This window comes from Lagopus leucura, unplaced genomic scaffold (assembly GCF_019238085.1).
Source record: "Lagopus leucura isolate 7727_CA_CO unplaced genomic scaffold, USGS_WTPT01 Super-Scaffold_73, whole genome shotgun sequence".
In the NCBI taxonomy this organism is placed as follows: Eukaryota; Metazoa; Chordata; class Aves; order Galliformes; family Phasianidae; genus Lagopus; species Lagopus leucura.
This window is the reverse complement of record NW_024962252.1, coordinates 67,482,485-67,508,440: the sequence shown is the minus strand read 5'-3', so window position 1 is coordinate 67,508,440 and position 25,956 is coordinate 67,482,485. Positions and strand designations below refer to the sequence as shown.

Below are 25,956 nucleotides of genomic sequence, written 5' to 3'. Positions count from 1 at the left end.
GCAAGGTTTTACTGCTTGAAGTATTAGAAATGAAAGGGTCTGTACTGTTTAAGAGATTCTTATCATACATTACCTCTTTACACTGGCTTGATATGAGTACACAAAATAAGCAATTTTCAGAGAAATTAATTGTTCTTGAAGAATGTCAGATCCTCTGTCTGAATGCATTATGGTTCATTAAGATTCAACTAAACCCAAAGCTTATTTAAACTAATGTAGGTGCTGCTGCACTGAAATTAGAATCCAGTGTCTCATTGTTTTAGTGAAATGTCAGGAAGAAGTGAAGATGTTCTGAATGTTTCTCAGACCACCTGCTTCACCTCAGTTTGTGAATGGCTCCAAAGGCCTTATTCCAGAAAGAGACATACCATGGCAGAGAATTTATTAACTGTTTCAGTGGAAGAGAATCTATGCTCTAGTCTGGATTTATTCTGTTCTCAAGTCCACAATCTGGAAGACTTCCAAAGAGCTCTGAACTAAATACTGGACAAAATATTAGAAGAAAGTAATAAAGCTACATGCGATACCTTCATAACTATTCAACTAAACATAGGTAACGAGTAGAAAGTAATGAGCTCTTGCTTCATTGAATGCTACTCTGGTAATTGCTCAGTTGTTGCTTCTTCAGGATCCAAGCACAAGGGGAGCAACTAGCTCGTTTCAGATTGTAAACTAGCGAGATTATATCACACCTCTGTTACTCTTACTACTGGCACGGTAATCAAGACATCAGTTACTACACAACTTTTGACAATAACTTTGATGCAATCTTAGTTTCTACTTTCTGTAGATGAGATTAGTTTCTCATCTGTAGATGAGAGATGATTGAACTCTCTCCTACATTTGCATTAGGTATACCTGCAAACAACGATTCTACTTTTTTCTCCCTGCATAAAGAATATATCATCTTGGAAGATCAGAGGTATTTACAGCTAAGTAAATGAAAACACAGAAAACATGAAATATTGTTTGCTTGGCAAAAAGGGCATTGTATTTTCCAACTTTGTCTTATTTTTAGCTACAAATTTGTCTAAATGTTATTTCCATCTGCGCAAACTGAACACATATCCATGTATCTTGGTATGTAGGATACAATCTAAACTCATTTAAAATGAAAAAAAGAAATCTCAAACTGTGTACTCCTGAAATACAGAAGCATCTATTTCCCTCCTTCTCTCCTTCTTATCTTTTATTTCTTTCCTCTCCCCTTGAAACAGTGTTGTGTTTTTTTTACTGTAGCTTGTCATGTATTTGACAGTTACTCAAGTATTTAGCAATGAGGATCTAACTGGAAAGTGCCAGCTCTCTTTTTATTGCACTTTATCAATATTGTTAAAGGAATGATGTAATTGTTTGGGGTTTGGTAAAGACATTCCATGTCACTTCAGTGTTAATACCAGGCTGGAGCCTTCCTTGTCTGCCTGCGTAAGCTAGATAAACACAGACCTGTGTGCTTTCTTCTCATCTCAGGATACTTTCTCAGAAGGATCTTGGAACATATGCCTATTGCAAGCTAAACATTTCACTTTTCATTTTATCCATGTGCCAGAAATCCATTCCTTGGATAAACACTTTACATACTGACACTCTTAAAGTCACTAAACACGATAAATAAAGAGAGAATACATCATTTCAAAACCGATTAAACATTTTCTCACTTGTGACAAATGAACAGCTATACACTGCATGGAGTCCCTAGAGCAGACATTCCATTTTCTTTGTCTTCATTTTGCGTGGAAGATTAACTTTCCATTTCAGTTCATCTATTGCACAATTGAGCTTTTCTAAAATTGCTGCTTTTCCCCCCCAATCATTATTCATTTTAGAAATATTTCTGTTGTTATTGCTGCAAGAGCTTTCCTTCAGACTTGTGTTTTTATGGAGATATCAGATTTAATATTTTGTGTCCAAGCTAAAACGAAGAAAATTCGTATCTCATACTAAAAGCAAAAGAAATGCTGTTGTCGGGTAGACCTGAACTTATCTGTGGGCTGAATTTGTCCACTTTAAAAAGGAAAATCCAAACACATAATTCACATTATTTTTTCTCCATCAAATCCATCACTTTTCCTTGAACCACTTGCTTGCCTAGTCATCCTATACACAGCTATTCTTCATACGATTAGCCAAATGAAATGAATCTTTTATATAGCTCTTTAAGCTATCATCTTATCTTTCACTCCCTGCCAAAAAAGATCTCAAGAAATTTATTTCTAAGCCTCTTTAAGGATCTTAATGCAATAAACACACACAATACTAAAACTACATCAAGCACTTGTTTTTTCAATATTTTAACAAATACCAGCAATTTGCTTAACACTTTCAGTGGAAAGGTGCAAGGAAGAAAGACAAACATAACTCAAAGTAACAGTAAAAATAATGTTGCCCCTAGATTTCTCGTTTTATGTCCCAGTGTGATTCCTCGTGTTTTCCAAAAAAACTTCTGAATATAATGTACAAAAACAAACTGGAATTTCCTTCTTGGACAAAGTACTACGTAAAAGGAGCTGCTGTATTCAGCACAGGGGGAGAAGAAAGAATTAGGACAAATAGGAAGGATTAGGAGTAGGCCTTCTGTATACTTAAGTAAGAGGTATGATACTGACAAAGCAGTAATTCCTTTGATGATGTGAGATTGTGATGTAACAATGGAACTATATATCACTCAATGACCTATCTACACCACGAAAGTGAGAATGGAACTTGTGACAAAAGAACATCCAGTCTCTCTTTTTCAAATGCTCTATTATGTAGGCCAAGAATAGACAGAGACAGTTATGCTCCACCAGGAGAACGGTCACTGTCATGTTACATTGAACCTAGGTAGAAACTAGGGCATCAGAGCCATAAAATGGCTGAAAAAACATAACAAAAATTGGAATCTTTTACATTTTAATGGTATCTGGTTGAAAGACTTACCAGCTGTATTCATCAGCATGTGCTTAGCAGCAGTTGTAGTTAATACAAAAAAAGATGCTATGTTTGGCAAATGGAAAACTAATGTAGACTGTCAATTTCACCAAATCTGGACTAGAAAAGGAGTATCATTTCAGCCTTCTGCTGGGACAGATTTTATCTGACCCATTTAGAGCTTCTGGAGAATTCTGCCAGAAATTAGAAGAAGCCACACACTGCACAGTGAAGTAAAGTTCACAATTTTGAAAACCTTCAACTGCACATACCTGAAATTTCATTCAATAAAATTTAATGAAGTATTTTGCTTTTAACCACAAAAAATATTTGAAGAAAGCCATATTTAATTATATACATATCACTAGATTATTAAAAAACAGATTCCCAAATCTGTATTCTATAAGCATAGAAAGTAGTACCTAATGATTAGTAGCTGTCTGGGAATAGTGTCTGTGAAGTCACTGTAATTCTGGTGTTGAACTCCCTCAGTTCAGATATCATACTCTAACTTCATTTTTATATAATGTACATGCATTTTCTGAAAGAAATCTCATGCAATATTTCTCTAAAAACAGAATATATTCCTATTGCTCTGTATTCTATTAAGTTATATATTATGCTTTTTATTCATCAAATTGAAACTTACAATAGATACATGTCAATCTGCTTTCTCAGTGCATTTCTTTCAAAATTCAAAAAATAAAATGTTGGCCTCCAATTCAGCAATTTGTAGCAAAACATGTTTTTCACAGAAGGATTTTATCACTGTTTTTTCTTACCTTTTATGTGCTTCTGTCAGTGACTTCTCTTCATTTTCTTGGTCTATTTTAGCTGTAAAAATACAGGCAAAATATTAGCTACAAAGTTAAATTTACAGGCACTGTTTTATGAAAATATTTCACTGTAATTGCTGTGATTTGTTTATCCTGCGTTTTGTAAAAACAACCTTAAGATACACTAATGTACATCAATTCTGAAAAAAGTGATACGAATTCTGATATCTGTTTAAATAAACAAACCAAAACTCCTCAGAGCAAGATTTAAAAAAAAAATTCTTGCACTAATATAAACAACAATCAGGTCATGAATGTGACATTAAAATAATTCTTAAAGAATGACTCTGAAAACTAGAAATATGGGAACCAAGAGGAAAAGCTGAGTGAAAAGCTTGAAGCATTAAGCCTTTGTAAAAGTTGCTTGACAGTCACAAATAAAAGCTACCTTCCTTCTCCCATCCCCCTGCAAATAGCTACAGGTAATTTACAAATAAGAATGAAATAAGACGTAATATATAGTGAAGTAATAGAGACATGATGGATCCATTTTGAAAAGAAAAATTTTATATGAAGGAAATTATTACATGGTCATTATATGAAGAGTTAAAACATGAAGCAGCCATTGCCACACATAAATGCAAAAATGATCAAATTTTCAAAGCTTCTCTCATACTGCATTTTATATCAAATTTACTTAACCTAGAAATAATGATGTGCAACACCTACCAGAAAATGCGCATTAAACTTGGAAAAAAAGAATAAGTAAAGCTCTAGTACAAACTACTCTGTGCAAGCATGCTTATAGTATAGAGTTCAGGTATTCAGGTAGCACATCTTAAATTCATTCAAGATATAATATTTTGGCCAAAAGCTTTTTAATTTAGAACTTGATTCCCTTTTCCATTCCGCTGGAGTAGTAACCTGCTAATTTGCAAGGACAATTTTAGGATTCCAGAAAGTCAGTTGGTCTAGGAGCACGAAGAGGCTCTACGCGGTCCTGAAAACAAATGCCAGTGGTGCAAGTTTCATAAAGAAATCTAAAAATAATAATAATAATAAAAATAGAGCTCTAAAGGTATTTACCATTCTATTGTTCCTACATAGTTCCACAATAATAATTAAAATTATTTCTTCTTGCATGATAGATGCACTACCTTTAAAATAGAAAATGCAGATCTAAAATTTGGCAACTTGGCACAGATGAGAATAGCAATGGAAATATTAGGAATCAAATGTAATTGCTACTGTTTTGATTGATGTTTCAATCAGCAGCAGTTTACACTTGCACAAAACATTAAAATAGTTAAAGCTGAAAGTGTTTTTTACTAGTAGTAATGCAGTCAGCTGAGTCAGGTGAGCAATGCTTGGTTTACTTGCAGCAACAACCTTTGTACCTAGCAGTCATTACTTGATTCAGGCTCCACCGTTGTTTAGTTTGAAGTGAAAAATAAATCCCAGCAAACCACAGGTAACTTTAGGGAGATCTGGGTAAATGTTCTCAAGAAAACTCCAGAGCACACGAAGGCTGCCTGATTACGGGTTTCATTACTGACTTGAAACTCGGCCCAGATTCTTCAAAAGGTTTGTAACGGCTCACAACTCTTTTGACTGAACCTGGGCCCAGTGTTGAGTGAATCTGGGCTGACTTATAGTTTTGCTTGAAAGTCTTGTTTGGCTTTGGATATGAAACCAGGTGAAACCTGGCAGCTTTGACAGAATTTTTTTTTCCTTTATACTTCAATCCTAAAAGTCAAGGTATGATTTGCTGTAAAAACATATGCTACAAGAGAGAAGAAACTCCACACAAACTCCATGAATGAAGGGAGAGTCAACATCTAGTTCTACAGTAACGCTTTTTCTTAGTACCTTCAAATACAACTTCTAAATTAAGCAATTGTTACTGAAACATGTAATTTGGACTCCACCGAGTTAAGCAATGCTTGGAAATGGAGCTTAGTATATTCTAGTATATTCTAGTTTGGGACAGCCTTTTAGTAATCAGATTTGTACAGAACCTTTTTTTTTTTTTTTTTAATAATAATTTCCAGGATTGACGGAACATATCATCTGCATTGTCTAGGTTTGCCTTTCTTCCTCATATCCAATAATTCAACACAGACCTACCTAACCACAATGGACAAAATATTCGATAATTTATTTTTGGAAGACCGCAAGCACAACACATATGATACATATGATACAAGGCTTATCAAAGCATGTCAGAATGTCTCCATTCTGCAACAGAAACTCTTCTTCAAATTCAATTTCAAAGCATGAATATATACTTTTAATCATTTCAAGTATCTGTAGTTCTAATAATTTCCTAGAGAATAAGTATTACACAAAGAAAAGAATCTTGAAAATGATCTGTAATAGCTTTTTTCTTTTAGTTTAAGTGAAATATACCCAAAGAGAGATTCCATTTTACATCACATCACCTCTTGAAATTAAGAGTTTTGCAAGGAAAAAGTTTACCCTTAGAGAGAATTCCTCTGCACTCTGTTCCAAATATGTGATGAAACTTTTAAGCATTACTAAAGGGATATTATTCAGGCGTGGATCAAACTTGCAATTCATTTTTTCTTATTTTCTAGATGAAAATAGTTGAAGAACTGAATAAAAATGATTCTGCTTGAGCAAGAAGACCAGTGGCACCAGCAAAAGAGAAGAAAATGTAGTACACTGTGAATCTGTCAGTGTCCAAAGTAAATTCTTAAATAACTATATCTGCACTAGCGTACAGTAAGCATGTGAAAGATGTGGACATCAGCTAGTCAAAGAAATTCATGGAGATTTAACCAGCTGGGGAAGAAAACCTACTGTTATCAAAAACCACAAAAGTCATGATATCACCTAGATATAATGGAATAACTATTAGATGTAGAGGCAACTGGAGAGTCCTATAATTTTTGAAACTGTCCACTCTTATGATCACCTAATGTTAGTGATCATTGGTGTTCTTTTTTGTAGTGATTGCCCCATTGGTAAACTACTTTCAACTCATTTTTCTGCTTTAACAAGGGAGATAAAATAAATCAGTAATGTTCTTAATACAGTTTTCTCAAAAATCTCTATATATTTTTGAACATAAAAGCTAAGACAGATTCACTTGAAGAGTCCCACAGTGCATTAGACTTTATCTTTTCATTGAATATAATACATCTTCACCTTCATTTCTTTCTCCAGAGCAGCTCTTCAGAACTGGTAAAGATTGCCTGAAAGGCACCAGTTTGACATTCTTCCTTCTTGGCAGTCTGTATCAATGAAGTGCTAAGTACAAGCTGAAACGTATGTATGAGGGGAGAAGAGTACTGGGAGAAAAGTATATTTCCTTTTTTCCAGATGATAAGTCCTCTAGCAGGTGAAGCAAAAAGAAGAAAATCTCTACTGACTTGTGGCAGCAAATGGTGTGGGAGAATTTGTCCTTTTCAGGGGTAGAGAGGCAGCTGAGCATTTCTGGGTGCTCAGCTCAGTCAATAAAATTCTCAATCTCTATCATGAAGAAGCAAGATTTACTCAGAAAATTTTACTGCTTTTCTCTGAAAAACATTAAACAAGTCTTGCAGTCACATTTGCTTTTGTATACATGCAGAACCCTTGCAGTGACCATACCAGCAACTGTTTGCAGACTCTAATGGCAGATACAGGAGTTTCTTTTTTGGGGGGCCAGTCTTGGCCAATTAAAAAATATTCCATATTTTACTGACTCATCTTCTCTCCAATTCCCTGCATAGATTTCTTGGTCTTTCACACTGAATTTCTAAACCACCTCCAACAATACTGCTTCAAGCCTATTACAGAATATATCATACTAAGAAGTACTAGTCCCTATATTTCATGTAATGCAGCAGGAGTAGAAGTAAAACTTAATTTTGTATCTCTGTCTGTATACATTTAATATATATAGTAGGTCTTTATATGCACACTCTTATAATCCTGAATGAATGTGTATCCTGTGAAATCTACTTAAAATGATAGAATTGAAAAATAATCTTAGGTCATATTTAAAAATATTGCAATATTGAAAAAAGGAAAATTTCAGAGTTAAAATGGTCTTTCATGAAGCAAGAAAAATCCATGAAGCCTTACCTATTTATGACCTATACTGAATTATCTTACTTTCATTTCACTTTTTATTTGAAATCACGTAATGCCTTTTTATGAGTCAATGTGATACTGTTTGCCTGCTTTCTATTAAGATACCTTCATATTATTTAGTGTTAGTCACCATCTACAGCTAGCTCTATACTTTCTAAATACTTTCTATTTTTTTCCTCAAAACTCAAGTACATTCCTTCCTCCCCATGTCATTCCTTCCCAAGCATGAAGACTGTACTATATCCTAGACTTTTCCAGCAAATCTCTTCACTAGAGGCTAAATGCATTTCATTGAAATTTACAAACGCTTTGACTTCTATTTAATCAATTTTTTGGTTTTTTAATTTTTAATCAATTTTTTGTTTGATGTTCTATAATTGGAGTATAAAACTTGATTTAATGCAATTCAGTGCATTTCCAAAGCTTTGTACATAAAATCTAATTAACTTAATGTATAAAATCTTTGTCATTATCAGCAAATAACCACATTCCAGAATGATACATGCCATTATTCTGTGTTTGCTCTTTTAATTCTTTTAAATTCCAGTCCTGCAAAGGTTACATATAAACTTCTGCAAAGGTACGTACATAAACAGTCATACCAAAGTGACCTATGCTTTTACAAAAGCCTGAAACACTGCATGAAACTGAATGAGGGAAATGTACACAGGCATTCCAGAAAATGGCAGTGTTTAGCAGAGCAGTGGCTTTCCCTTTTTCACAATGTAAGAGATTAAAAGTAAATGGAGAAAGGTTCAATGACAATTACATTAAAAAATAGTCTTTTATAACGAAGGTCTTTTCTTATCTCAAAGGCAACAGGCATTTCAGACACATGCTACAACCTTTGCTGGAATCAAGCTTCTCTGTGAATTAAGAACCTTGCCAAGTATGTTCTCATTTTCAGTCCAATCAACTTTCTTCCAAATTTAAGCTTTATACCTTCTGCCTTAAATCTACATCAATATATCAGGTTATTTTCTGTATTTAGATCAGATTATGTTCCATATAGACATTGCATACAACATATATTGTGTCTATTATCAGTGCTTGCAATTTTTTGCAAAAAGTTTGAAAGTACATTCCATTCTTTATCATCTCTTCCAGAAAGTTTAAAAATCTTTAGAAATATTTGCCCTAAGACTAGCAGGGAGATCAGTCTTGCAACTACCTTTTGAACTGGGATGATTCTGCCTTATGCTACTTATATTTTAATAGTAGTGAAATTATTAGAAATCCATTTTACTGAGAAAAAAAAAAAAAAAAAAAAAAAAAAAAACAAAAAAAAATTTTAAAAGCCTTTGGGGTAGTATTTACCAGAAGCTTTGACAATAACTTTGTTTTTTTCCCCTCTACTGTGATGCTGAATGAATACTAGCTGAGAATGAAAATATACCAAAACATGCCAACATATCTACTCTGGAGAGGAACAGCTCACCGCTCTCCAGTCCTAAAAGATAAAAACCCAAACCCAACCAAGCAACAACAAGGACCAAATTTAAAAAAAGAAAAACAAACAAAAAAAAAAAGCTGACTTTTCTGAAGTGTGTGTGGAAGGTTAGACGGTACATTTTTCATCCTTCCATTGACCCAACTCCATTGAGGTCTGAGAACTTGAAAAGCCCATCTGATGCCATGAGGAACAACCTCTGCACAGGAGAAAGGGAGACTGAAGAGATAAGATGTTGGAAGAATAACCACCACAAAGTCACATAGCTACACTTTCATTAAGGCCTACGGTTCAAGTCTACAGGACCTCTGCCAGAGCTCCTACTAAAGTTGCCTCTGTTCTCCTTGGTCGCACATATAGTTTTTGAATGCCTCTCAGAAAGCTCTAAAATAATTGTTTGGATATCAGAATACTGTTCAACGCTGATTCTGAAAATACCTTGACAAAATTAGCTATGAAAGCAGACTAACAAAGGCACCAGAGTCTGTGCAAAGCTCTTCAAGCAAGCAACAAAAAAATACCCACCTCTTACTTTCTCCCCTTTGGTCTTCTGAATGTTTGTTGCCTCAACTTCTGACTTTTATTCTGTTGTTTGCTCTACTTGCATGTTTCATTTAATAAACTTAATGTAGTTGGCTACGAGAGTGGCACTGGGAAAAACTATGCAGTTATTTTAAATGGAAACAATCAAACAGGATTTTGTTTTGTTTTGTTTTTGGGGGAGAGGGAGAGAAGAAACTGTAAATGAGAGTTAAATAATTAATCCTTAGGTGATGTCAAGAGCTGAAGCTTAGTGGCTTTGTAAAAAAATACGTAGAAAGTCAAACTTTTTTATACACACACACATAAAGTGATATGCATATTTTAGCTTATAACATGCCATAATAGGAATTCTGTAAGAAAAAAAATAGACTTTAACAGTTAATAGAAATTATTTAGTACATTTGCACATAAAGGGCATAAATAAGCATAGTCAAAAAACAGGTTGACTTTCTGGTTCAGATTCAGAAGCAATTCTGAGTAGACATCATAGGTCTACTCAAACAGCACTTAAATGTCCCTCTTCAGCACTTGTGTTCCATGATAACATTGTACTGTTGGCCTGTGCTATGATCTTGACCCAGTGATTACTGTCTGTAGTCACTGTCTGGCTGCAAACCCTATTGCAATATAAATTACTTCTACTGAACTGGTTTCAAAGGACTATGAATAAGGAGATGCACAAAACTGTTATCCCTTCTGATCTCCTGATCTCTCTCAAGGGGATATCACATCTTCTCAGGTAATTGAATACAGGAATGCATTTTAGTAATCTCAGATGGAAAGCAACAAGAATCCTTTCATCTGCTTGTCTACATCCTAAATCTTTTTTTATTTTCCACTTTTTATTTAAAGTATTAACTAGTAATTGTTTACAATTAGATATGAATGTGCTTTCCAGCAACTTTCAAGTGGAGCCAGGTTGTTTGTTTTTATTACTTTTTTGACAGATACAATGACTTTACAAAGAGCTTAATGACAATAAGTCATTAGAGCTATGTTGGTATAGTTTTAAGTATTTCTATTTACACTGAACAAAGATACAAGTACATTTGGATAGTTTATTATCTGGTATTATTTATGCTAAGAAAACTGCAAAAGAAGACAGATTTTATTCTGGAAATCCTAGCAGGAGTCCAGGATCCTTCTAGATTTCCTATGACATTCATAGAAAATAGCAAGCAGGAAGAATACCCTACTCCATCTCCCCTACTTTCTAAAATTTTCATGCCTATATGAAACAGAGCTTTTAAATACTTCACTTAGACCCCAGTTTCTTAAAGACAACTGGGAATAGAACTTTTAATTAGAAAACATGCAGCATGTTATGTTGTTCCTGTTTTTTCAACACTTTCAGGATAAGCCAAAACATTTATAGTCACTTCAACCAGTCGCACTTCATAATAGTATTACATGACAGGGACAAGTCAAATTATTTGCTGATCCATAGATCTAAGATCCACAGTCATACCAATGATTACGTGATCAACATTACTCTAAAAATTCAACCAAAAAAAACCAACAACCTTGTAAATAAAAGACTCCATGAAGGGAGTCTAGAATACTATAACTGATGATTAAATCATTTGAGTTGGAAGGGACCTGATCCAACACCTCTGTAATGAACAGGGATGCCTATAGCTACAGCAGGTTGCTCTAACCTCGAGTGCCTCCAGGGAAGGGACAACCTGTTCCATAGCTTCTCTACCTTCATCACAAAAATAACTATAATAAAAATAATAACAAAAATCAGCAAAAGTCTTGCCGAGCACTCAAAGCATGTTTCAAGATGTGAATTACCTCTGTGTTTGATCTTTCATTCCATCTCAGGCAGCAATCTGGTAAACAGATAATTTGTTACCCTTTAAAAGATGGAATCTATTTTCCACTGAAGTGAGGTGGAAGAAGTAGGACCCACATCCAAGACTACTAATCCATTATATTCTATTTAACTGCATTATAGACTATTCACTCTTAACTTTCTTAAAGGTCGTATTCACAGAAGTAAAATACAATGTAGTTCACACGTAGCTTTGACCACCTCACTCCATGCTACTGATTCTAAAATGCTACACTGCAGAAAGGTCTCAGGAGGTCAGGACTAGGCACTAAACAGATGTGCTGTTACCTAGCATACTGAAAACTAAATACGTGTTATTAGGTATGCAAGAGGTTTCATGTCTAATTTAAAAGCAATGATGCCCAGCTGTTAACCTGATCTGTGGACCATTGGAGAACATACCACTGCATGCTGATCAGGGTCAGTGCAGCAACTAAACATGAATTTGAATGTCTCTATTTTAACTTACCATCCCAACAACTAGTTGGCAAGATTTTATCAAAGAAGGGTTGATTTTGCACCCTATCTGCAATGCTTTCATTTATCCGCTGCATCCATTCAGAATGCTTTCATAGTGGCTGACCTGTATTGTGTTTTGATGACTAACACATATCCTCTTCCCAACCAATGCCAAAACAACCTTTAAACAGTCTTTAGTGTTGCAAATACACCATAATGTAAACTAGGATTATTATATCATAATCAATGGAGGTGCTGACTCTTGAGTTGGAGTGAAGTTTTTACAATACTGAGGTAAAACTATGTTTTAGCACCAAGATGTCAGTGTGAGATTTAAAAAAAAAAAAAAAAAAATGCTTTCAGTACTCAAAATGTTTTAAAAGCTCTTTCAGTAATCCAATGAAAAAAATACTAACAAAAAATGTACATTTTTATGGAACTAGTTAAAATGTGATTCCTATATTTCTATTGTAATGATTGCATGTTGCTCTCTCTGTATCAAAAATTTACTCTACAATGAAAAAAATAGTTTGTCTGAGTAATGAGTAGATTTTGAAGGCATTATTTAATGTGAACACCTTCATATAAATTACACAGTATCCAACCTATAGATATTCTGTGCATTTGTTTTGTTTGTATTAAAGAAAAACTAAAGCCTAAGTTTTTATATATTTCTAATCTTAGTCATATTTTCTCAGTTATTTTTAGGAAAAAAACTTGATGCAGTGGTATCCCTTGTATTAATCAAATTATAAGAGCAACAGTTGAAGGAAATGGAAACCGCAAAATCAATCATTCTGTGTTACAAATTGCCAGAATTAAGATTACCCTAACAGCATTCATTTCACAGTCTTCTGGAGCCAGAAACTGAACCCAGTCATCCAAAATTCAGTCTGATGATTTAGTCTTATTCACAATACATCATCTGATGATGTACAGCCTTTTGCTGCTTGACCTAAAAGAGAAAGTTATTTCCAACTAGCTGGTTGCAGCTATAGAGATAAATACAACACACTTTGTGATTTATATATTCATTTACTAAACGTTTGGAAACTGAATTCCTGGCAAAAAGAGAGATGGTTACAGACAGTTCAATCAAGAGCACAATTTTAGCATCTTTATCCTGCAAGGTCACAAGGATGTGGCTAAAACTCGGGCTTGGAGAAGAATCTGTAGTTCAGCAGGATGAAACCTGGGACCGTCACTTGCTAATAACTGTAAGAATTTTTGTCAAGACTAGAAGGAGCCAAAGGCTGAGTGGTCAGTTTGTTCACCCAAACATACCACCACTCTGGAATTATTCCTGGTTTTAGACTAACTAGCTAACCATTTGAAAATCATTTTTATTTCTTTTATATGCAATGCATTCTATTCTTAAAATATCCTATAACATAATATAATACTTTTTAAAAAAATCTAAAATTAATGACATCTTATTCAGTAACTAGAACAATAATGGATCCCTTCCTCAGATTTCAAGACTAAAACATTTGCAGAATTTATAGAATCTTAGTTGAAAATCTGTGATTTGAACATCCTGCCTCTTCTCAGGTACCAAACCAGACTGACTGACTTGTCTGAGGGAGCAGTGGCTGCTGCCTCCTATCAGACGTTTCCTGCCTTATCAGGCTGACAAGAATGTACAGCCTAGCTGGAGTCCTAAAAGCAAACATCACAGACTGCTTCTCACTGCAAAGTTAACCACAGTTAAGACTTGGGGATTGGAATTCATTTGTGGCTCATCCACGTACAGTATTTTTAATTATTTATTTTTTTAAACTTGAGCTGGCTATCCTATCAAGTGTTAAAGGATTACTAAAGTCTAATGAATTTATCCTCTAACTTGCAGGCTGATTAACACCCTCCTGTCTTTCTCTCACTGTCTCCTGTGTATCCTGAGAAGGTTTGCCCCAGAAAAAAAAGTGATTTCTGAACCTTTCTGAACTGAGGCATGTGGCTGTGATCTCAGATGTTTGTGTATTCCCACAGAAAAGTACTGATCCAAAAGCAACTGCATTTCCAAATAGTGTTTTCCTTTGTGATTTCTGTTCTACAAACTACAGTAACTTGTGTGGACTGACTTGTGGAAAGAAACCTCCAGTGAAGTTTGCACTCCTATACCAAGGAGACACAAACAATACTTATTAATTTCCCACAATTTGGTCTGAATAATGTTTCACTTATAAAGGACTATCTCCCAAATACTAGTATAAACTTTAATAAGATTGTTAGAAATATGCAATAAAGAAAAAATACTTTTATAAAGTTCTTTGCAATATTACACATTTTTCTTTTCAATTTCCTGTTTGCAAGTGGTTTTTTGTTGTTTTTAAAGCAATGGGACTACAGAGAATCTCAGCAGAAATTACTGATATTTAAATTTGAGTATAACAAATTTTTTGACTGAGAGTTTACTACATGTGATTCCAAAAAGAGGACAGAATACATGGGAGAACAGAGGTTTGCCTTGGAGGTTCTGACATATGCAGACCCCTTAGAAACTGCATGTATTGAGATGGAGCAGATATTTTGATTTTCTGTTAAACAGATTGACTACTTTGCTTATTTTGATGAATACAATGACACTTTAGACTGCTGACTAGGATAGCAAGGTAAATGCTAGGCAGCCTCAGCTATATACACCACTAACATTTTGACCTAAAACATTATGACTCTGAACACATACCTTACTTCTTCCCCTTCTTTATCCTTTGAAAGAAATAAATTCCACTAATCAGCTAGAAGAACAATCATTTTTGCCTCTAATGACTCTAATGAAAATGAAAGTGTTAACAATTTTCTTTTTATTAATACATCAATAGCAACAATCAGCCAGACCAGTTATAGTAACTTAAAGTTACATAACTGTGCATAGTTACACACAGTAACTATTCTGCTTTTCTATCTCCTTGCCAGGAATACTTAATTTGATGTCCAAGTATTTCTGCCTACAAGAAACTCATTTTCCATTTTAACCGCAAGTTTAGCAATAAGCTTAAGTGAATAACTAGCTACTTTGAACTTTTGGGTCCCATTATGCACACAAGTTATCTACTCTGAAAAGACATCATATAAACATGCCAAATTATTCATGCTTATGAAAAATGTTTTTCATCTGAATTATAAGTTAAAACTTTTTCTGACTTTAGAGAAACTGGAACTTGAAAAGATAAAGCTTAAAGCTTAGCGTTTTTTTTTCTTTTTTTTTGCCCAGAGCATATGTTATATAAACACAAATCCCTAAAAGGTGCCAAGAATTGTCCCTCTGTTTTTCTAAATGATCATGTGTGCAGTCTAGCTGAAAAGACTCATCGATTATGTCTACATAAACAACAAAAGCCCCTAGAAAAAATATCTAGATCAAAAGCCTGTCAAACACTGAACAGGAAAGAGAAATCCTGCTTTAAACATGGCCTCTTTCAAGTCTGAATTCAACCCCATGAAGTAAAAACAAAGGATTTCATAATGAAAGGTATTTAGAATTACTTTTTTTTTTTTTAACTTAACCAGAGATTCTTTTTTCCTATATATTAACCTTTGTTTTTCTTACATTGCAATCAAATACTGAAAAATAGTCCTCAAAATTTTAAACAGTATAAGCTTTTTAGTCGCAATTGTGTTCACAATGCACATTTCCAATTATTTCAATTAAAAAGCAATCATGATATTTTTACTTACATTATGGATTTCCAGTTATTAATGCTTTAGCAAGATCCACTAATAATAACACAGCAAAGTTCTTCATGGATAAGATGCACGGCTATATGTTTTTTCTCATGTTCCTCATAAAAAAAATTACTTTAGCTTTTACTCCACATTATTGCCCTAAGTCATAGTCAAAAAAAGGCTACAATACAGAGTGAGCGGCTTCTAAAAGTAACACATACGTGACGTAATATAAGCCCCATATTTGACCTGATTTTTTTTTTTATTAATAGACAAGCATGTTGCATGATTTACAATGTACCATTAGTGATCTGTTTAAGAGTAGCTCATGATTTGATAGCTCCCTATCTACATATATCAATAATAATATAAACCTAAGATAAAATATGTGGTATATGTCTATGTTACTAGTTGCATATCATCTGCGCAACAAGAAAACAGTTTTAACACATGAAGATCGCTCCAAAAGTAATGTTTGCTATTTACATGGAAACTAAAGCAGATACAAAAAGCTCAATAACACTATTGGTTGGAGTAAATACTCAGCTACAAAACACCTTTTCAGCAGTCACCACCAGTAGCTATTTTTGCCAGCAATGAACAAGAGCCTGAATGCTGCATTTAAAAAAGAAAAAGAACTGCTACCACTGCTGAAACTCACCACCCATCATTTCATTGTGCTCACATCCACTGTTTGGACTCCATTATTGTTCAGCAAGTGTCAATGAACATCAATGGGTACAACTGTTTCTGCGTGGAGGAATTCAGTGACACACCAGTGCTTGATATGCACTTCTACATCAGACGCCATTTTGCCAGGCTGCCTCCCTGCTGCCATCTGTCACATAGCAAGAAAGCATAGTGGACTACTGGTGGGAAAGTTCAATCTCTGCTGCCATACCTCCAATATCTGCCTTTGACTTCAGGGACCAACAGAAAAAATTAGGAGGCATTGCTTTCTGAGAAGCTCTTGCAGTTCCATATCTAGTCATGCAGGACACAGCACTGTTTGCCAGATTTGACAAATGGATAGTTTGACTCAGGAAGCATCAATTTACATATACAGTTCAAAACAACGTTTTTGCAATTTTCATAGTTGTAAATGTGAATTTTTTCCACAGTAGTTAGGAAACTGGTAGCCTGTACTGATACATACTGAAATTTGTATAATTTCCTTTTTTACATGTTTGGACAGATGATCACCTTGGATATTCTAATTAAGAATAAAGAAATGCATACCTGCCAGAGTCAAACATCATGCACAAACAGTTAATAATAATTTCTCTCTTACATGTAGAGAAATGTGTTACTGAGAACTATGTTGAGTAATCAGAAGAAACTCACTTCACATAAATCACCTGATCAGGAGGTAACAGACATCTTCTATTAAAAAAAAATACTATCAAGCAGAAGGAGCAGTAACATGACCAAGAAAGCTAAAATGCCATTGATTTGTTTACCAGGCCACTGCCAATCTAAGGCATTCAACTCCAAATTGTATCAGAAATTGAACTGGTCAAACACAGAATATACTCTTTCAGTGCAGTATTTCAGTATTTCGCTGTGACATGCTGCTAGTTAAAAATTAAATTTATCCATACTTATTTTCCTACCATCTTGCAAAAGGAGAGTCTAGTAAAACATTGTCTATTCATTTTTGAAGTGTTTTTTTGTTGTTGTGTTTTTTATTCCTTCTAGCACTCAGGATGCCAGTTCATCACGGATACTTAAATCTTTTCTTGCATTTTCCATTAATCACATCCAAGAATTTCATATGTATTTGCCTTACATACGGAAAAAACTAAGTACTTTTGCTGAACTTACTGCATGTTTTTGGCACGTCTAAAGGAATTATCTCTTTGGAAAGAACTTAATGACACAGATCCAGCTTCAATAATTTTTCTAGGAACAAAGGTTGTAAAATTGTTTTCTACTGGAATGTTGAACTTATCAGATCACATACTTGAGCCAATAGCATTTGTCTTTGCTGTCATGCAAAAGAAAATGAGTCACCTACATTACAACAGAATCATTTTGTAAATCTTTTAGAACTGTGTGGCATCTGATTAAACTAATCCACATCTTTCTATGATGCCAAAATAAACAGTCTCTTTCCCACAATGTATAAACATTGTTCCCATAACTTGTCTTTGAAATGTCATGAAAAGGTTAAGTGACGTTTCATTATTTACCTTGACTAATGAATTGCTCCATGCTGTCTTTGAAAGGCTGTAGGTGCTCTTCTAGTGATAGCTGATAAACTTTTGCTGCTTCTGTCTCACATACTGAAATTGAAATAACAGATTAGTTTAGTAATGGCACATCATAGAGTGTATTTTATTTCAACATGCAGATACATACTTCAGTTAATATATACCTAGTGAAATTGCTGGAATATGTTCCTCAAACATACTACTTCAAGTGTGATCTCTGACAATATATTCAGGAACAGTTATGTCATGATCAAACGTTGATCAAAATTTAACAATAACTCATGGTTAGTGTAACTGTTATTTAAATGAATGGTAGCAAGATTACTAAAAACACTGAATTATTTTGAAGGAAAAAAAACAAATGTAAGGGGCTGAAAGATATAGGAACAAAATTATGATTTATGATTTAAGGTAATTTTCATCCACTTACTTTAATCTATATGCACTTAAGTGACAGTACCTCAATCAAAATGAAGTTCAGGTGCAAAACCAGCACCAACTATTAGGAGCAATCTTAGTTATAGAACTGTAGTACATAAAATGCAGATGAGGGCTTGATGTCTGCTAAAACTACAGATGCGGTTAAGTATCTTGCTTTGTTCAAAAATAACCTAGAAGTTACTGAAGTACAAGAACATGACAGTATAGCTATCATAGTTTGAATTCTATAAGAGATCTTGGTGGAGGACAATTTGGTTATTACTTTATCAGAGACCTGGACAGAGAAGCCCAAAGCATTCATCACAGATTTGTCACTGTTGAGGTGGCATCGCCGTGTTCTCACAGACAAGCCAAAGTAATTTCATTTGGAGCAACAAAAGATACTACTTCAGGAGAATGGCTCTGCCTCAAAATTTCCAATGGAAGTGCACATAGATTTTTATTTACTCTCTGAAGGTTCTTTCAGAGAAAGAGGTCTGTTATTATGTTTTTACATACAGAAGAATAATTACATTAAAAATATTTTGAAGCAGCAGAATTCACTATTATAATTATCTCCTTTAAATATAAAAGAAATGCATAGAATGCCATCCATCTAAATACATACAGATGAGAATAACAGTCTGGTTTAGATTAGAAACAATAGGTAAAAGCCATAGATGAATTATATTCTCTAGAAATACGTAATATTTGCAAAAATACCAGAATTAAAAAAAAAAAAATAGTTACCAGGTCATTCTTATCTAACCAATAGTAAATTTTTAACCTGTACTAACAACATTTTATGGTTTGCAGCCACAGATGAATGACATATCCAAAAGATCATGGTGGCGGTATTGCAATTTAAGATAATGATCCAGGGTTTCATTACCTATGGCAAATGCTAGTCAGAGAGCCCAATGTAGGTCTGCACTTAGTCATTCAAGCTAGAGTATGAAAAATGTAAACAGATATTATGGTAGTCACATTACTCTTTTGTATTCTGTTAGCTAAGCAAATTTATTCATCTTTACTACTCATCTGGTCTCCTATGTCTGGAACAAACTCCTGGAGAATGCAGTATTAGATCTCATAGATATTTGTCTTTTCTCATAGTTGTGATTAAATCAAAGACAACTAGTGACATTGATTCTAAAATACAAACACACAAAGGATGACTGATTCAAATCAAGTAATCAGCAAGTCTAAACAAGCAAAGTCAGGGTGTCACTAAAAATTTCAATCTAATTTTTCTTTAGCTTAGAAACTAATATAAGTACAAGTAGATTTTTAGAAAGCAAAACAATTTTAAATGAACATATTCAAATAAATGGGTAAGGCTACTTAAGAAGCATTTTAGTATACACATATTCAAATGTATGAGTTATATGTTAAACTAAATATAAAAATACCATCACTGCCATTAGTGGAGCATTTCTAAGGTTGGAGAAGTCTGATTTTAGAAAGGAACAGAACAGAAACTGTACCTTTGATAAATAGATACTACTGCTGATCAGTTCAGAGCCTGAATACAGAGATTCAGTTTTCCATCTCTTTTATGATGTTTTCATTATTTTTAAAGATTGTGGAAAAAAATGTGTTGATAAATTTAGCAAAGAAAACTTCTTAATTCTTTCTAAAAATATTACCACAAATAGCAAAAATACAAGCATGTTCCAAATGTTCTCTAACGTTCTTCAAGATTCTTAAACATTAGTCAACACCTCTGAAAATAAGGGGAGGAATTCAAAATGACCATGAATTTTCAAACAGTAATGGCTAGAATGAAGCTGGAGAAATTATGTACCATCACGCAAAATAAATAAATAAATAAAAATCTCATGGTGATATTTTTACTATTCTTTTCTGCTGTTCAAAAATACGTGACAATTGAAAGATGCCCTAGAAACAGTCATAATTGTCCATTTAACATCACTTGTACTTCACACCTTTTTCCAAAATATTCCTCACATAACAATTAAAACATTTTACTGTCCTGATTCAATGAGTACCCCTCTAGATATCTCAGATATCTTTGGAAGAAACATGTCTTATAAAAATTTATGCAAAAAAAAAAATATCTTAAGCCTACACCCATGCCAATATCTGAAGCAGTCCTCTTTCAAAGTCTAGAAGAAAGTACAAGGATATACCATCCTTTGTATTCAGTATCAGTAATGTTTGGAAGAGCAGCAGTTCAGGTTTGTTTCCGACTCTATTTCTGGATTGCAAATAATGCGTAAGTAACTTAAAGAAAAAAAGCTTTTTCTTGCTTTGTAGGAAGATGCCATATATAATATCTGATTAAAATTTAAAAAGTGAAGGAATTGCTATCACTGTTAAAATACTAATACCCATCCCGTAATCTGCCAGCTCTGAGACAGCTTGTGTTCAAAACTAGCTCAACTGGATGCTTTCATTATTAAAGGATTAATTAATTAAAGAACTTAAAGAACTGTAAGTTTTTTGTTTGTTTTCCAGAGCACCAAGATTGGAATCACAGTCTCCCTGCACAACCTGTTTGTTAGAGTACTCATTTATCATGTCTTGCAATTTGTCACCAGAGTATAAAATCCCTTTACTTGGATGAAGTATTGTTATTCCTTAACTGTAACTGAAGGAATTTTAAAGTGTTCATCATATGAAAGGAACGTAAAATGCTGGACAGTTACCAGCATTTCTGCCCAAGTGCAGGAATACGATACTAAATAAATATGTCAGAAGTGTATTTAATAACTTCTAAGTAATGTGGACATGAAACATGCATAAAAAAATGTGAAAATGCTAGAGTATTCCATATCTATTCCCCCTCCCCTCCCCCCCCTTCCCAACATATATAAACATACATCACTCCAACAAAGCAGATCACCTAAACACCTAAGATATCAAAGGACTAGGCTGGCAAGGTAGATTTGCTGCAATAAGATCACAGAAGTTTTGTCTGAAACAAATGCTTATCTGTCTTTCGAGTTCTATCAAGTTAAGTCAAAACTTGCTCTAACACCATCTCTATTCTCACAGCTTCTGTTGTTTTTCACCCTAGGAGATACGTAAGCAACAGAAAGACAGTGCTAGTATATGTAGTTCCATTTAATTAAAGCAGATTTTAAATTTTAATATAATGCAAGAATGGAATGGCATTTAAGAATCATGTAAGACAGGCATAAAAGCACTAGGTAGAAACTTATCTCAAGTGCTGGCACTGCCCAAACAGTAACAAAAAAGGATAAGAACCTCATATTGCTTTATACAGCAAAGGTTTTGGTTCTCTTGGCTACCCACTATACATGCATTTACCTTATTTATACACTCCGAAGACTTCAGATCCTTAGCAGAGGTTGGTACAGGCAGAGACATCTCTTTCTCAGCCCTCTAAACAGTTATTAATATATAAGCAATATTCAAAAAATGATCTGATCTTTGTCAGGGTATTTGGGCTAACCACACCTGAGACCACGTATTTACCCATAAAAGTCCTACAGAATTCAGATGGAATTTTAAGACAGGACAGCTTACAATACTTGAGAGAACAAGTGGTGCTAAGACTTAAGAAACTATTTTTAAGGATGTTTTGAAACTATCTCCCTGATTTTCAGGGGTTCTGAGTACACAGAGTCACAGGACATTAGCCTGTATCCAACATGTCAGATAGGTATATAACAGTGTAATCACTATTTTCACTTCAGTGATTTTTTTTTTTTTTAAGCACTGCAACCTATGACTTTAAAAGAAAGTTTAGACTTTATCAAAGGAGAACACTGGTGTCATCAAAAGAAATTGATGAATTCAGCCCCAAGTACAGAAACAGCTCTTTATTTTTTTTTCCTTTTTTTTTTTTTTTTTTTTTTTTTAATTGTAAAGACTTACACTAAGAACTGCTGAGTCTTCAAGGGATCCCATAGACAACTCCTTGTTTGGAGTTTTAAGGACAGTAAAATATGACTCACAGATTGACTGAAAGCCTGGCTTTAGTTTACATCTGGTTTAGGTTTAGGAGTCTGCACGCTGCGTAGCTGCCACAATTAACCCTTTCAGTAATAGCTGAACAAACAGCTAGAACTTTTGGATGCACACTGCTAATGAGTAAGCAAAAGTAAAGATTTAATTTGGCTAAGACAATAGTTGTTTCTGTAAAGGTAAATTAAAAAGATAACAGAAGGACATAGCTTGCAAGCATTAATAGAAGATCAGTGGATCAATGTATCAGCAGACACAATCTCATATTACAAGGCAATCCATGGTCAACACAACTGTTGACACCTAAATGCTTAATAGATTATTATGTGAATAAAAAATTGTAAGGAACCAAAGCATATCTACTACCTTATATCTCTCAGTCCCATCTTGATAATGCCCCAGATTCAGATACAATCTTGCTGCTGCACAAAATGGAACTTTCAGTTCTCTGATTGCCACAGCAGTTATTAGATATATAATTTCTATTGCTACACAGCTGAGATGAATAGATGATTTCAGGTCACAGTAAGAAGCACTGAAAAAATAGGGATCATGTACTTTTCCAAATTATTGTGGGACCCTTCTTGGAAGACACTTGTTAAAATATTAAGTGCTCTGTATCTGCTTAACAATTTATAAACACTTTCAGTCATGTTTATTCCAAGCCAAAGAGAAATAGCAAGCTGTACTGCCTACCTTCTTACGGATGGAGACTTCTGAATGTCTTGTTAGCACTCATGGTAGAAAACAGATACTTAAATTACGAAAACATTACTTATAATTAGTTTTCAGTCAAAGATAGTAAGTATTACAATACTATGGCATATAAATAAGCACTGACTGGCTCAATTTTATAGCATTATATGGTATTACTCTTCTTTTCAACATTCTACTAATCAGATTTATTTTCTGCCTGACATTGTTTCTAATTGCATTTTAGCTGAGCTTCAGTGAAAGTTTTGCAATAAATGACAATTGATGAATTGGATTATGATTTGCAAGAATAAACTATTCTAAAGCTTAAATACTAACAAGCAGCCAAAGAACAGCTTCTAAACACTCTTAACTTATCATAAGTGCTTCATGAATAACTCTCACTGCCACTCTAATGTTCTAATTCTTTCCTAAACAAAATATATGTTCTGAAGAACTTTATGGGCCACAAATCCAATCTTTTGCTAAATCACAACTGTGCATCCATATGCTAGTACTGACTGTACAACAGAGGTCCTAATCAGCAAGAGTCACTCAACATTCTAGTGACCCTGGATGCCCAATTTTCTTTTATATGGTGAGTTGATTTAAGTCATGTGACAAGTGCTAAAGTTTCATCCCTGGAATGACATAAGAAAAGAGTCATTGCTTAGCATGACTGCATCAAGGAACATTGCTGACAGCCAGGAGAGATCAAAAGCAGATCAAGTTGCTTAACAAACTATATGTCACTGAAGTTAAGAAGGCTAAGTAAGAATCCTGGAGAGCTGTGAAATCTGGGGGCAACAGATGGAGCCAAACTCACTTGGTTTTGAATGAGAAGCTTTACCTGTTCTTAGGTATTCTACTCCTTTACAGTAATCTACCATATTAACTTTATCTCTGGGGTGTATTTTATCTAAAATCAGCAACTAGGTCTGAACAATCTGCAAGTATGTTGTTGTATGGTTAGAATAACTTCTGCTACACTAGTTTAGATGACTTACAGCTTAGCTGAAATGTAAATTTCTGAATTATTTATCTTGGACAGGTACATATTGTGCCTTCTGAAAATCTTTTGGACTTCCACTTTGATTTGAAATCTCTGTACAGACTTGGTTTCTAGCATTTACAAATTGAAAGGCATATAGTGTTCATGAAAATTTAAAGTGGACAAGAGCTTCCACAGTCAAAGAATTTTGATCATCCCAAGTTCTTTTTCTTCTTAAGAAAATCAGCGTTAACTCCTTTAATAAAATCACAAGCCCTAGCTCTGAACCATGAAACAGCATGACAGATTTTTTGCAGAATTATAAAGATGATTTACATCTATATGCCACTGTGTATGTTGCTGACATATGTACATAGAAAAATATAGCATTTATAGACTGAACTATTTAATTATTGTTACATAGCAATTTTCATAATACCTTTCCTCTAGCTTGTGGTGGTGCTTTATTTATTTTTGTTGTTGTACTTATTTGTAATTTTATGAAAGGATCCTTTTGGGACTGCCTTCCCCCCATTTTTACTAAGTGTGATCTCACTGTACACAGTTTGCAGGGTATTTGAAACTAACATACCCTTTATACTGGTGACAGTACCAGTAATGTTATATGCATATTTTCAGTGATTAAATTAAAAACAAAAACATGCAAACAAACAAAAAGAACAAGAAAATGTGAAATCCTCTCATAAAATATTCCTCCTAAACGCAGATGAAAATGGGGTCACAGCTACAGTCCACATCTAACTGTAGAAGTGGAACGCAGTCATAGGCATCCATTTCCCTCTCTAAGTTTGGTGACAATCAGTTTTTCTTGGAAATACTCAATACTCATTTTATTTTCAATGGCTTCAAAAAGAGAGGATTGTATTTAGGATTCTGTCATAATTTGTTTAGTATCTTAAGCTCTCTTCCTGCTCAGTCATTTAATAAGACACTTAGTAGTTCCTCAAGTGGTAAGGATCCAGGTACACATTAGCAAAACTGGCAGTGTACTTGAAATAAATGAAAAAGGAAAACCAGTTTGAAGACGTTTTAGCCATTCAGCCAAAATGCACATTATTTTAAAAAGACCAGCATTTAATTTGTCTCTGAGCCTATTACAACTACGCAATTGGAATATGCAGAAGTTTTAGTGAATCCTTTTACAATCCGAGCTTTCTTTAAAGCAATTGATTTTTAATTCGAGGTGACACACTTCTTTGGAAAATAGACAGCAAAAAGCATTTTGCATCACTCAGAGTTGATAAGAAAGTGGTAAGATTTTTACTTCATATCCAGAAGAGGATGCAGAAGGGGGCCAAACGCTTTTCCTAAAGGGAACAGGGAGTCAGGATGTCTGCATCTATTCTTCAGTTTCATTAACTAGTGAACAGAATGACAATGGAGATTCAAGCCTAAGGGCTGGGTCTGGAAGCACAGAAAGAATTTGCCTGAAGTCTTGTGGCAGAGTGAAGCGTGTAATTCCCATTTTTACAGAAAGCTGTCTTTGATCACTACACAGTACAGATTTATTCCACAAGAGATTTATGTCTGTGTGCAAATTTCAACCTTGATCTAAAAATGTTTAAACCCTTGTTCATATAATTATACTTTTGGTGAACTTGCGAAGGATAACGTCTTCATCCCTAGAAGTTCTTAAACATGCGCCTGAATTCAAATACCTTCCCTAAATCAAAGCTAAGCATCTTTCTCCTCTGTTTGGAAGCTTGGAGTTCGCCCCTTGTATAATCCGAAAGTTGTCAGAGCTATAGAAATATTTTTTCTTATGGCTGAACTGTGGGATTCTTCAGGGCAGCAGCTGGATGCTGCTTCAGTTTGCTCTTCAGTATCATAGTAAGTGATCTTGAAATAACTTTAAATTTTACTTCTAAATAATTAAAATACATTTTTAAATAAAACATACAAATAGAAAGTTTGATAAG

The 25,956-nt window shown here is 34.2% G+C and overlaps 1 protein-coding gene across 3 annotated transcripts in view; it reads right to left on the bottom strand.

Annotated features, from left to right (window-relative positions):
* FMN2 (formin 2) overlaps positions 1-25,956 on the bottom strand; it is a 144,184-nt gene that overhangs the window by 25,614 nt on the left and 92,614 nt on the right. For all 3 annotated transcript variants that reach the window (XM_042891123.1, XM_042891142.1, XM_042891134.1), the window contains 2 exons: positions 17,935-18,027; positions 3,693-3,744 (listed from right to left, as the gene is read on the bottom strand). In XM_042891123.1, coding sequence (XP_042747057.1) covers positions 3,693-3,744; positions 17,935-18,027 — 145 coding nt within the window. The remainder of the gene's footprint in view (positions 1-3,692; positions 3,745-17,934; positions 18,028-25,956) is intronic.